The 14499-nt window shown below is 49.0% G+C and overlaps 1 protein-coding gene across 5 annotated transcripts in view; it reads right to left on the minus strand.

The window, feature by feature from the left end:
- Nucleotides 1–908: 908 nt before the first annotated feature.
- LOC115154710 (spectrin beta chain, non-erythrocytic 1-like) overlaps nt 909–14499 on the minus strand; it is a 107641-nt gene continuing 94050 nt past the window's right edge. For 2 of the 5 annotated variants that reach the window (XM_029701198.1, XM_029701200.1), the window contains 14 exons: nt 14315–14445; nt 13936–14140; nt 12835–13209; nt 9991–10235; nt 9760–9898; nt 7858–7942; nt 7526–7722; nt 7278–7390; nt 7115–7190; nt 6614–6703; nt 5579–5754; nt 5123–5317; nt 4971–5013; nt 909–4879 (listed from right to left, as the gene is read on the minus strand). In XM_029701198.1, the coding sequence (XP_029557058.1) occupies nt 4661–4879; nt 4971–5013; nt 5123–5317; nt 5579–5754; nt 6614–6703; nt 7115–7190; nt 7278–7390; nt 7526–7722; nt 7858–7942; nt 9760–9898; nt 9991–10235; nt 12835–13209; nt 13936–14140; nt 14315–14445 (2289 nt within the window). In that variant the 3' untranslated portion in view covers nt 909–4660. The remainder of the gene's footprint in view (nt 4880–4970; nt 5014–5122; nt 5318–5578; nt 5755–6613; nt 6704–7114; nt 7191–7277; nt 7391–7525; nt 7723–7857; nt 7943–9759; nt 9899–9990; nt 10236–12834; nt 13210–13935; nt 14141–14314; nt 14446–14499) is intronic. The other 3 variants (XM_029701199.1, XM_029701201.1, XM_029701202.1) reach the window with 3 other exon arrangements.

Genomic DNA, 14499 nt, shown 5'->3' on the forward strand with positions numbered 1-14499 from the left:
TGCAGAATGTCAGATTTAATTTGAGGTGAACTGTTTACAAATTACCACACTTTGTACATAGACCCCCCCCCAATTTTAGGGGACCAAAGGTTTTGGGACAAATTCAGTTATGTGTATTAAAGTAGTAAAAAGTTAAGAATTTGGTCCCATATTCAAAGCAAACAATGACTACATCAAGCTTGTGACTTAATACATTTGCTGGATGCATTTGCTGTTTGTTTTGGTTGTGTTTCAGATGATTATTTTGTGGCCAAAAGAAATTAATGGTAAATAATGTGCCATTTTGTAGCGACTTTGATTGTAAATAAGAATAGAATCGTGAATATGGATAATCCTGAATGATGAGTGAGAAAGTTAGATGCGCAAATATCATACCCCCACCAAAAATGCTAACCTCCCATTATGTAATGATGAGAGGTTAGCATGTCTTGTGGGTATGATATTTGTGCTGAAGTAGAGCCACAACCCCCAAAAAAATAAAAAAATAGGTCACTGTCCCAATACTTTTGGAGCTTGTATATAGCACAGAATGCATACCCAATCAAAAATAACTGCTATTTCGGTTACGGAAGTTGTCAGCGTCACCTGGGCACTATGCATCTCCACACAGACCCTGTCCACAAGAGTCCCCTTTCCACACAGGCTGGTCACGGAAGAGTCCCCTTTCCACACAGGCTGGTCACGGAAGAGTCCCCTTTCCACACAGGCTGGTCACGGAAGAGTCCCCTTTCCACACAGGCTGGTCACGGAAGAGGTCAGGGACTAGAACTCCAGGGACACAATTGTATAGAATACATTCGCTTTTTACACGTGGATAACTTTAGAGAAATCTACTACCATCAAAACACAGTGACGATCACCGACAACAAAATGATAGAAATAATAAATAACACCACAGCTGTACTTCGTTGTTTTCTTTTAAACCAGGTTTTATTATTCCTAATATGAAGATACAAGTCAACAAACATTATTTTCAATCTGTAATGAAAATGCTCCACAGCACACTGACATCTTGTGGAAGGGTCTGGTATTAGACACATACCTGAAAAATGGACAGCAGTTCTAGTTAAAGTAATAAGTAACAGGAGTAACAGTAGTAGTAATAACAGTAGCAATAATAATAAATCATAGCTGTGGTATTAACTCGGAATTAGTTAAGTCACAGAAGGAGGAACTTAGATTCTTCAAAGAAATTAGAAATGAGATGGTGAACAGGCTTATCAAACGCTGCAGAACAGATCAGACCACTGGATGAGAAAATACAAGAACCCCGCGAGACAGCACATCTGCTGTCTAACTCTAGAAAAAGGAAGCTCAAATTTGCCATCAGTCCTCTGGTTAATGTATACTGTATTTCTTTTCCTCTTCAAATAAGAGACAAAGATGACTTTTTAGATGTTCCACTTTAACTTTTAAAACTCCCCAAAATCCTCTCTCATCACCCTCAATAATACAATCCTTTTCTGGTCAAAGCTCACCAGTAACACACGGAGAGTGAACAACCCAAGTCTGGAACCAAATCACAACCAGCTCCACATATTTCTGCTTGGCTGGAAGGCCAGAGTCATTCTACCTTAGTATATCAGACTGTGTGTGTGTGTGTGTGTGTGTGTGTGTGTGAGAGAGAGAGCGAGACAGAGAGAGAGAGAGAGAGAGGAGAGAAAGGTAGTGTGTATGTATGTGAAATAGTGGCTCCAAGTAACATGTCCTTTTTCATCACATGACCAATTTGGCCAACTCACCTTATTAAGAGCCATAAACATTCATAAGAAGTTATACTAGAACATACAATGCTAGACTCATCCTCAGAGACTTGAAATGGGCCTGGGGAACCTGCTCGTGTCTTGAACTGGGTCACTGTGGGAGCAGTGGGCCCAGTAGAGGGCTACACAAGCTACTTGTTGAAGTGCTGTGGCCCATCCAGCACTGGCTGCCCATCCAGCACTGGCTGCCCTGGTAGTAGTTTGTCACAGTGAATGTTGACAGAGCATGGCTCACTCCGTTCTACTCTGAGCGTCGCTGACGTTGATGGTTTTTGTTGCCTCATTGAACAGGTCAGCGGGCTTCGAACTGTGATTAAGGAGACAGAGGTTCAGCTCAGTACATTAGGCTGAGACCAATAGCTCAGGCTCACAGCTGGGATACAAACCAAGGCAGACAAAGCAGTCAACTGCATATTCTACAGCCTCAGGTATTATGGGTCAACTCTAGCTTATTTACCCCAAATCACACCGACTGTATTGGACTGAAAGGCCAATAGTTCAATAGTCTTGCCTGTTGGAAAGCTGCACATTTCTGACACTTAGCCAGCCACTTGTTCTTTCCATCTCTGGTTTAGGGTGAGCCATCGGTCATACAGTAACCTAACAGGGCTTTGATACGCCACACCCTCACACCAGATAAGCCTATCATTGACTAACAGATACCATTGCCCGCAAGAATTGAGGGTCCAGGATTCTGCCATGTTTAGAGAGCCGTCTTATACAGGAAAAACTTCCACCCGTCTCAGACAAGGAAATAAAATCACTCACTGTGCCAGGACTCGCTATCTACATATCCATGTGGTCTTTACTGTCGTTCAATATCGTTTAACCATTTTCTTTTTGCCCTATGTGAATTATTTCCAAACGCCTAATGATACACCTGTGCATTCCTGTGTAATACTCCGCCCTCCACAGCATGGGCTTCATGGTATCATGCCATACATCGCTTACGGGGAAATCTCATGTACCTAGAAAATCTAACTAGGTGAGAATTGGAGACAACAATGAGACGCATACGGGTACAATCCTACATGAGGTCATGCCAACACACGGAGCTCAAAGCTCTCTGGCAAAACACCTTAAGACTATTCTCTCTATCGTTTACCATCAAGTGAGGAAAGCGATCCATGGTTACGCCTCTTCCAATCCAACCGAGCTTTGCCTGCATTTCACTTCCTCCTATCGCTGTTGTGGCTGGGCCTGTCTCCATGTGGCCTATGGTACCTGGGTACAGAATCCATAGACGGACACCGCGTCAACGCCAAGGGGCACATTCGGACATTTGTTAGGTGAGCGAAAAAGCTCCCTTTGTGATCAAGCGCTACTCAAGGAGCGACTGGGCTAATAAAGGGTTCTTAAGTCTGTGGGCTGCAGTAAGGCTCAGTACTCCTCCTCTCCCTCGTCCAGCACATCACCTTCTGATCCTCTACTCTCATCATCCCCCCTCAGCGCCCCGACCCTAACCCACCTGTAATGACCCCCCACCCACCTACTAGACCACCCCATGGATGTGCTTATGCTTACAATCCTCTCTAGTGTTGGGCACTGGCAGTGTTAACTCTGCCATCACATACCAAAACAACAGACAGAGGAAGAGGAGGTGAGGAAGAGTGAAACGGAAGTCTGAAAACCATTTAATTCATTCATTAGCATATTATAATCTACATTTTAAGAATACTTCTAGAAATCCATCCTAACAACTTCTTTAAGTGTGTGTTTATCTGTGTGTGTGTGTGTGTGTATATATCTGTGTGTGTGTTAAGTCAGAAAAGCAGCATCCAACTGGACACGTCTGATTTAGAACAGAAACGTGCAAAACCCACAGCACCACAACTCACACTCTCACTAGAAAACTAAACCTCTCTGCTTCAAAAAGAAACAAGGAAACTCACAATCAAAGGAGAAATAATCCCGCAGAAGAACAAGATCAAACGGGTACAATTCCAAGTTAAAAGAAAACCACTTTAAATATATCTATCATTCTGCACTGGTGAAAATCACTTAACTGCACACTGCTAAAATTTACTGAGTTTTCTTAAAAAAAAACCCCCACCTCAAACTGAAAACGATACAAACAGAAACAAGACCAACGTGGTCCCGTGAATTAAACCAACTTGTTGTTTCTCAACATGACTCAATACATCCACTGACATACTCTTTATATAACCCCCCCCCCCTCAAGCTTGCAACAGCAAAAAGATAAATAATAATTATAATAACAGCAATAATTATTGGTAATGTTAATAACGCCAGCGTCCCAAAAATGATGTGGTCCTTCCCAATGAGGGGGGGGGGGGGAGAGAGACTGGGACAGGGGACGTGAGGGGACAGCACCCTCTACCGTGGTCCATGGGTTCTCTTTTATTGGTAAAACAGCATTAGAGCAGATTACCCATCTAAAAACTGGTCGAGGAAGAACTCATTTTAAACAGAATCCAATGTGCGTGAATGGAAGAGAATTGACTCTTAGGGGCCTCATAGGCTCTTGGCTCTGCCAATGCTAACCGCCCCTGCCTCTCATCTCCCCACAAACACCTTGGTTCCCCCCAGCGATGAGGTCAAAGAGTTCTTATTAGTGACTGATCAACAAACCCAGCTTCTTGTCTGAAAATGCCATTGACGCTATAGACAAGGGCTTACGTTGGTAGGATGAATCTAATGTGAGAAATGGAAAGGAAAAGAGCGATATGAGAGGGAAAGAGAAGACAAATGGAGAGGGAGAAGAGAGGGAGAAAGAGCAAGCTCTGTGTGTGCCACATAGTTGTTGACAAACTCCGTAGGACCAAGGCTGAGAGCGATGCGTTTATGCCACAAGACTGTTTTCCTTTCTGCCCGTTTCAGTTTGGTGGAATTTCGACAAATATCATTTTCCTTGATGTTGTTATTCTCCAGACGTTTTATTTCTTCTTGCCAAAGAAGCTGAACCTCTTTTCGCGGTCCTTCTCCTTGCCCTCCTTGTTGCGCATGGTGACCCCTGCAGCCTCTGCTGAGCTGGGGGAGATGGGGGGCATAGTCATGGCTCGGCTCAGGGCCCTGGGGCCTCCGGGGGAGCGGTCTCCTGACCCCCCTGCTGGGATGGAGCTATGAATGGAGTGGATCCACGAGGCCATCTCCGGCTGGGACAGACAAACGCAGGGTTAGTCCTCAGTAGGGGGGAAACACCAGAGGAGCATCAGAATCTTGTTTGGGTTCAAATGTGGCACTCACCTCATCTTTAGCTTGGAACAGGAACTCCTTACCATCACCTAGCCTGCATAAGAGAAAAGCCGGGTCAGTATAGATGCACATCACAATTTAATTGAGTTTACAAGACTATTCTCTATTCAAGCCGTCACGTTTCCTCTCTCCCTCCCTCTCACCGTAGCTTGAAGACGTGTTTCCTCTTCTTGTAGTCGTGTGCCACCTCACACACAGCCTCTCCCAGGCTGATGGGGACTTCTCCGTGGTAGGGGATCCCGCTGGAGGAGCTCTTCTGGTCCTTGTAGAAGCCCATGCTGCCCTTACGCAGAACGCAGTACACATTCTGCCAGGACCTATGGGAAGAGAGAGAGAAGCTGTTGGCGGAAGGCATGCAGGCATGCGCCTGAAAAGGTTAGGGACATCAAAGAGTTCATGGCAACACACAAAAGGCTATTTTCTTCATCAAAAGAATAGACACCCCAAAAATCCTACATCTAACTTTTTATGTTGGTGTTGTTTTTGCTCGTATTAGTCTATATAGAATAGGGCTCTCCATTTACCCTTCATGGCACTCCCACGCTCACGCCAAGACGCCCCTCCATGCCCCGTGCCCAACTCCCGTCGCGGTATCTCACCTGCTAGCTGCCCTCTTGGCGTGGGTCTCCATCTCCTGCTTGCGGTAGAGCAGGCCTTCCATGACGTCTGTGCCAGCGTCATCTCCCTTGCTGGGTAGCGTGGCAGACGGGTCCAGGCGTGAAGACGCCAGCCCGCTGTCTCTCCCGGGACCATTCACAGAGTCGGACTCAGAACCCTGTCATCCAAGACACACGGCAGTCAGGACACATGGCCACAACGACCCCTAGCAGCCATGTGGCGTAATACCAGTCATTGACTGTCTGTCGGAACTTGACAAAATGAGACAACAGCTAAATGTCCATATCCACATGCACTAGATGGTAGCTTTGAAAAGGATGGACAAAACAAACCACATACAGGACGACACAGAAACACGCTAACAGACGACAGACACATGGAGTACAGCTCCAACCCCACAGGAGGGTCAACCCTCATCTGAATGTCACTCACAGTCTTACTGGAACATGACAAACGCAGCAGAAAGCATCCTCATACTGTTGCTAAGATACATGCTTGCTTTTTGTAGAGGGGGTGTGGCATTGTTATCTTTGTTTCCTGCCAAAACTTCAATTTGAAAGGAAATCAACATTTCCTCTCGTCAAAAAAAACTTTCCCTACTAACACCCCATTCAAAACAACCCCACCAAGCTAGGCACAGCCCACCCAGGGACCTGCCAGCTAGGGACAACCCTCATCACCTCATACTAACAATAGATTGGAACTGAAAACTACTACTACCCTTACAAACACTCATGTCCTGGTCATTTTGAAGATGGGTACAAATGGAACAGCACCAAAGAAAGGCTCGAGAGCCTCTGATGCTTCTGGTGACACCAAATGATATCATGAATCTGTGTGAGGCATGACTGCCTCAACAGCTGCGGGGACTGTACATCTTCAAAATCAAATAAAGCAATGGGACAGTGACAGAGGATGATGGCGCCCTCTAGTTGGTCATGCAGAGGTACTGCGGGAGCTGAGCGCAGGCGGTGATGGGGATGGGATGAGGAAGCTAGGCTAGGATAGGTACTCACGCGCAGCGGATGCTTTGGCTTAGACACAGGTTTAGAGACAGGTTCACACTTCTCTTTCTTTTCCACTGACACTGACGATACTGATAACGACTGCAGGTAAAGACGCAACGAGTCATTGTTAAGAAGTCCTTGTGCTAGGAGACAGCATGTTACTCTGTGCTAATGCGTCTGAAACAGACCCTGACGCACACGCACGACAAAGGGACACAATCACATCATAAACGGGGAAACGGACTCACGTCGAACATATACACGCTTGGTTTCAGTTATGTCAAAGACGTAACATTCTCTCACACATAGAACATTTACAGTCTTTCATTCACATCTCCTCAAACATATGAACAGGACAACAGGAAGAGGAGCAAGACATAAAACATGAAAAAACACTTCATACTGCGGTGAAAATCTGGAACTATTTCAGTCAGTTGTTTAATTTGAGGAAATTAAACAGGAGGTGAGAACCCTTGATTAGATACAGTATGTCTCAATGTCCTCTCTCACCTGGGAGGTGTCCTGGTAGCTGTGGACTCCATTCACTGATACTGACTGGTTCAGTGTGGTCTGGTCTAGGCTGGTCCTGGGTTACACAGAAGGGGAAATGAGCATGAGAACGAGGGGAGGGACATCAAATATCTCTGATTACTAGGAGTCTCTCCAGTCTTACCTGGCATCATGCGTTTCGGCCTCAGACGGGGCGACCTCTTCTGTCGGGGGTGGTGTGGGGGTTCGCCTCGCCCTCTCCTCCTCCTCCCTCCTCTGGATCTCCTGCTCCTCCAGCTGAAATGGAAGCCCAGGTTAGTGGCTGTTCAGAGGAGACGTTTCCCTACCTTCCTAACAATGCCAAGTACATGCATTCTCCCAACTCCTGCCAACCCACCATCTTCCCATTTGCAACCCCCCCGTGCTCCTCACCGTGGTGAGTTTCTCCAGCAGGGTGAAGCGTTCCTCCCAGCCGGCGGCCAGCTTCTCGAAGGCCTCGTGGCGTTTGATCAGGCTCTCCACCTCGTCCACGTTAGAGCCCAGCTCGGCCCCCCGCACCAGGGGCTCCTGGCCTGCCAGCCATGTCTCTGCCACGCACGCATCCCGGCCAAACTGCAGCACCTCCAGAACTGAGACAGAAACCAGAAAATAAATGAGTAACCATGAAAATATCACGAGGAAACACCCTAACTACCACACGTGTTAAAACAGACAAACGCAAAATAAATAAATAAAATGTAAAAAACACCCTGAAGTCCACATACCTATCAGGAGGTGGTCCATCTTGTCCTGCCACTTGTTGCTGATCTCGTCCCTCTTGCCCTGGAGCTGGTCCAGTTTCTCCAGGATCTATGGGATGTCAGTAACACTACATGAACAAGCTGCAATACACACTCAGGGACACCGCCGACACGACGGTGGTAGGCCTGGTCGGTGTGGGGCCGGAACACCGCCGACACGACGGTGGTAGGCCTGGGCGGTGTGGGGCCGGAACACCGCAGACACGACGGTGGTAGACCTGGTCGGTGTGGGGCCGGAACACCGCCGACACGACGGTGGTAGGCCTGGTCGGTGTGGGGCCGGAACACCGCCGACACGACGGTGGTAGGCCTGGGCGGTGTGGGGCCGGAACACCGCAGACACGACGGTGGTAGACCTGGTCGGTGTGGGGCCGGAACACCGCCGACACGACGGTGGTAGGCCTGGTCGGTGTGGGGCCGGAACACCGCCGACACGACGGTGGTAGGCCTGGTCGGTGTGGGGCCGGAACACCGCCGACACGACGGTGGTAGGCCTGGTCGGTGTGGGGCCGGAACACCGCCGACACGACGGTGGTAGGCCTGGTCGGTGTGGGGCCGGAACACCGCCGACACGACGGTGGTAGGCCTGGTCGGTGTGGGGCCGGAACACCGCCGACACGACGGTGGTAGGCCTGGTCGGTGTGGGGCCGGAACACCGCCGACACGACGGTGGTAGGCCTGGTCGGTGTGGGGCCGGAACACCGCAGACACGACGGTGGTAGGCCTGGTCGGTGTGGGGCCGGAACACCGCCGACACGACGGTGGTAGGCCTGGTCGGTGTGGGGCCGGAACACCGCAGACACGACGGTGGTAGGCCTGGTCGGTGTGGGGCCGGAACACCGCAGACACGACGGTGGTAGGCCTGGTCGGTGTGGGGCCGGAACACCGCAGACACGACGGTGGTAGGCCTGGTCGATGTGGGGCCGGAACACCGCCGACACGACGGTGGTAGGCTTGGTCGGTGTGGGGCCGGAACACCGCCGACACGACGGTGGTAGTCCTGGTCGGTGTGGGGCCGGAACACCGCCGACACGACGGTGGTAGGCCTGGTCGGTGTGGGGCCGGAACACCGCCGACACGACGGTGGTAGGCCTGGTCGGTGTGGGGCCGGAACAACCTCTCTCTCTCAACGTCAGTAAGACTAACAACTTGAAATGGTCCGCGCGCAGTTGTGAAGAAACCTCAGGAGTTTGTACAGGTTTGGCATGGGCCCGAAAATCCTCAAAAAGTTCTACAGCTGTACCATTGAGAGCATCTTGACTGGCTGCATCACTGCTTGGTATGACAATATCACCGCCCTCGATTACATGGTGCTACAGAGGGTGGTGCGCTCAGTCCAGTACATCACTGGGGCCGAGCTCCCTGCCATCCAGGACCTCTATATCAGGCGGTGTGAAAGGAAGGCCCGGAAAAAGACTCCAACCACCCAAGCCATAGACTGTTCTCTCGGCTTCCGCCCGGCAAGCGGTACCCCTTTTTGCCCTAACTCTTTTGACTCATCACAAGCGCTGCTGCTACGGTTTATTATCTATCCTGTTGCCTAGTCGTCACTTTACCCCTCCCTATATGTACATATCTACCCCAATTACCTCGTACCCCTGCACATGGACTCGGTACTGGGAGTATATAGCCATGTTATCACTACTTACTGTGGATTTATTCCTCATGTTATTATTTTTCTATTTTTTTCTTTCTGCATTATTGGGAAGCATTTCACCGTTAGCCTACACCTGTCGTTTACGTAGCATGTGACAAAACGTTTTGATTCGCATAAACACACCTTTTACATTTGCTTTTGTCCTAATCCCTTGACTAAATCCAAATGTGGGTGTCCAGTATGTGACGTAAGGGTGACATGGCCCATACCTCATCAGCTGCATAGTGGTTGTTGTTGATGAGAGAGTGTCCCATCTCATTGCAGGTGGTGAAGCTATCTGCCCGGGTCTCGATCTCAGACTTGATGTCCTGATGGTTGGCTATGACCAACCCTGCAGAGGACACGTCCCTGACAGAGAGAGGGGGAAGAAATACAGCGTTAAACCGTAATAAAAACATTGAGCACAACGATGACAGAACGGAGGTAAGGTCAGGTCTCACCTGGGGCTGTCGTGGGCGTCGATCTGCAGGTTGACCCCGTCCATCCACAGCATGAGGTCACGCACCATGTTGACGAAGCGGAACTTCTCCACGGTGTCCAGCAGGACGTGTCGGCGAGCCTGGCCGGCCCCCAGCAGACCCTCCCAGGCTTCAGTGACCGAGCGCTCGCTCCGGTGGATCTCCTCGGCCTTTTCCCCGGCGTAGGCCTTCTGCAGCCGCGCCGCGTCGTCCTGCACCTGGTTCACCTGGGGTCAGAGGAGGCATCCGGCTCAGAAGGGATCCTGAAAACCATTAACCTGCCACCTCATGTGCTCTGACACATTTCTGATAGCTCCTAGTACTAGTCTGAAAAGCAGCCCTCACAATGCACTAAATCTAATATTCTACTGTGGGATGGTGTGCTAAAGTGTGTGTAATGACATTATTTCTCCCACTGGTGTTCCTGTAAGTATCCCTGTACACTGGTGATATGACCGAATATAAACAGTGTAGCTATTCCCTCCGCAAGGCAATCAAACAAGCTAAGCGTCCGTACAGAGACAGAGTGGAGTCGCAATTCAACGGCTCAGACACGAGAGGTATGTGGCAGGGTCTACAGTCAATCACGAACTACAAAAGGAAAACCAGCCCCGTCGCGGATCACGATGCCTTGCTCCCAGACAAACTAAACAACTTCTTTGCTCTCTTTGAGGACAACACAGTGCCACTGACACGGCCCACTACTAAAACCTGCGGGCTCTCCTTCACTGCAGCCAACGTGACTAAAACATTTAAACATGTTAACCCTCGCAAGGCTGCAGGCCCAGACGGCATCCCCAGCCGTGTCCTCAGAGCATGCACAGACCAGCTGGCTGGTGTGTTTACGGACATATTCAATCAATCCTTATCCCAGTCTGCTGTCCCCACATGCTTCATGAGGGCCACCATTGTTCCTGTTCCCAAGAAAGCAAAGGTAACTGAGCTAAATGACTATCGCCCCGTAGCACTCACTTCTGTCATCATGAAGTGCTTTGAGAGACTAGTCAAGGATCATATCACCTCACCTGTTACCCTAGACCCACTCCAATTTGCTTACCGCCCCAATAGGTACACAGATGACGCAATCGCCATCACACTGCCCTAACCCATCTGGACAAGAGGAATACCTATGTAAGAATGCTGTTCATCGACTACAGCTCAGCATTTAACACCATAGTACCCTCCAAACTTGTCATTAAGCTCGAGACCCTGGGTCTCGACCCCGGCCTGTGCAACTGGGTCCTGGACTTCCTGACGGGCCGCCCCCAGGTGTTGAGGATAGGTAACAACATCTCCACTCCACTGATCCTCAACACTGGGGCCCCACAAGGGTGTGTTCTCAGCCCTCTCCTGTACTCCCTGTTCACCCACGACTGAGTGGCCATGCACGCCTCCAACTCAATCATCAAGTTTGCAGACGACACTACAGTGGTAGGCTTGATTACCAACAACGACGAGACGGCCTACAGGGAGGAGGTGAGGGCCCTCGGAGTGAGGTGTCAGGAATATAACCTCACGCTCACGCTCAACGTCAACAAAACAAAGGAGACGATCGTGGACTTCAGGAAACAGTAGAGGGAACATCCCCCCATCCACATCTATGGGACAGTAGCGGAGAAGGTGGAAAGTTTTAAGTTCCTCGGCGTACACATCATGGACAAACTGAAATGGCCCAGCCACACAGACAGCGTGGTGAAGAAGGCGCAGCAGCGCCTCTTCAACCTCAGGAGGCTGATGAAATTTGGCTTGTCACCAAAAACACACAAACTTTTACAGATGCATAATCGAGAGCATCCTGTCGGGCTGTATCACCGCCTGGTACGGCAACTGCACCTCCCTCAACCGGAAGGCTCTCCAGAGGGTACTGCCTGTTCACCCCGCTAACATCCAGAAGGCGAGGTCAGTACAGGTGCATCAAAGCTGGGACCGAGAGACTGAAAAACAGCTTCTATCTCATGGCCATCAGACTGTTAAACAGCCATCACTAACATTGAGTGGCTGCTGCCAACATACTGACTCAACTCAAGCCACTTTAATAATGGGAAAATTGATGTAATCAATTTATCACTTGCCACTTTATATTATTTATATTCGATAATGTTTACATAACCTACATTATTCATCTCATATGTATATACTGTACGCTATAGCATCTACTGCATCTTGCCATCTTGATGTAATTAGATGTATCACTAGCCACTTTAAACAATGCCACTTTATATGTTTTCATAACCTACATTACTCATCTCATATGTATATACTGTACTCTATACCATCTACTGCATCTTGCCATCCTGATGTAATGTATCACTAGCCACTATAAACAATGCCACTTTATATAATGTTTTCATAACCTACATTACTCATCTCATATGTATATACTGTACTCTATACCATCTACTGCATCTTGCCATCCTGATGTAATGTATCACTAGCCACTAAACAATGCTGCTTTATATGTTTTCATACCCTACATTACTCATCTCATATGTATACACTGTACTCTATACCATCTACTGCATCTTGCCTATGCCGTTCGGCCATCACTCATTTATATATTTTTATGTACATATTCTTATTCATTCCTTTACACTTGTGTGTATAAGGTAGTTGTTGTGGAATTGTTAGATTACTTGTTAGATATTACTGCATGGTCGGAACTAGAAGCACAAGCATTTCGCTACACTTACATGGTTAGCAGTTGTTAATGCGACAAATACATTTGAATTGATATGGTGCCGAGTTCATCCAATTGAATTCAATATCTTTATTGTCCCGAAGGGAAATTCATTGTGCAGCCAGGAGTTTAAAAGAGCAGCAGCCTACCTGTCCGCTGAGGGCCTGGATATCGTGCTCGTAGGCGGTGTGCTGTCGGTGGAGGTGCTGGACGGTGTTGAGGTCACGGCCCAGGTCAGAGGGCAGCGCCTCCTTCTTCTCCCGGACCCTCCCCAGCGCCTCGCGGGCGTCCTGGTGGAAGCGGTGCAGCTCGTAGGAGGCGGCCAGCATCTGGGTGCGCGTGTCGATCAGCTCCAGCAGGTCGGCCCACGCCTCGTTCAGACCGTCCTTCCACTCCGCCACGCTGGCGTTCTCAGGGTGACCCGACTCGATGAGGTCATCGGCCAGCCCGTTAACGCCGTCCACGCGCTCCTGGCCGATGGTGCTGGTGTCCCGAGCAAACTCACGGAACTTGTCCCGCAGCATCTGAGAGGAGAAGAGGTTTAAATATGGATAACAATCCCAGGTTATCGTCATAGGTAGCTGACGTTGTCGGTGAGCAATTAGTGCCTGTGTGTTGTGTTACTAAGTGTGTGTGTGTTGTGTTACTAAGTGTGTGTGTGTTGTGTTGTGTTACTAAGTGTGTGTGTTGTGTTACTAAGTGTGTGTGTGTGTGTGTGTGTGTGTGTGTGTGTGTGTTGTGTTAATAAGTGTGTGTGTGTGTTGTGTTACTAAGTGTGTGTGTGTGTGTGTGTGTTACTAAGTGTGTGTGTGTGTTACTAAGTGTGTGTGTGTGTTGTGTTACTAAGTGTGTGTGTGTGTGTTGTGTTACTAAGTGTGTGTGTGTGTGTGTGTGTTGAGTTACTAAGTGTGTGTGTGTGTGTTGTGTTACTAAGTGTGTGTGTTGTGTTACTAAGTGTGTGTGTTGTGTTACTAAGTGTGTGTGTGTGTGTGTGTGTGTGTTGTGTTACTAAGTGTGTGTGTGTGTTGTGCTACTAAGTGTGTGTGTGTGTGTGTGTTGTGTTACTAAGTGTGTGTGTTGTGTTACTAAGTGTGTGTGTTGTGTTACTAAGTGTGTGTGTGTGTGTTGTGTTACTAAGTGTGTGTGTGTGTTGTGCTACTAAGTGTGTGTGTGTGTGTTGTGTTACTAAGTGTGTGTGTTGTGTTACTACGTAATTGAACGTATGAGGAAGTGAAAGGAAAGCCACTCACGGTGACATGTTCGTAGTCCTGTCCCAGCTCATGGGATCCGGCCACCACCTCCCTCTCAGCGATCCACTGCTCCAGGTCGTCCACCTCTCTCTTCAGCTGGGTCAGCCTCAGCCTCTCCTGCAGACGCCCACGACGCTCCTCAGCCAGGTCCTTCAGCCCTGCGTACAGCTTGTCCACCTGGGCTTGCCGTAGGTTGATACGCTCGCTAACAGCAGGGAATATATATATATATATATGTGTGTGAGTGAGTGAGTGAGTCAGGCCAGTTGTAATGACTGAGACATTGTGGCTGTAGTTAAATCCTATTGTGAAGTGGCATTAGTTTGATGTATTTAGCTTTTAACTGCCCTCCCCCACCGTTAACCCCTGTGCCCTTCACCTCTCTGGGTGTTCGCTGGTCATCATGGTGCGGCTGCTGTTGGCCAGCTGGTGGATGGGCTGGGCGTAGTCCTCCAGGGTCTGTTCTAACGTCTGGTGCTTCTTCACCATCACCAGAGCACTCTGCTCATCCTGGGTCACACACACACACGTTACAGAGATGGAGTTAGCGCCATTAAGCCAGGG

This window comes from Salmo trutta, chromosome 19 (assembly GCF_901001165.1).
Source record: "Salmo trutta chromosome 19, fSalTru1.1, whole genome shotgun sequence".
NCBI lineage: Eukaryota > Metazoa > Chordata > Actinopteri > Salmoniformes > Salmonidae > Salmo > Salmo trutta.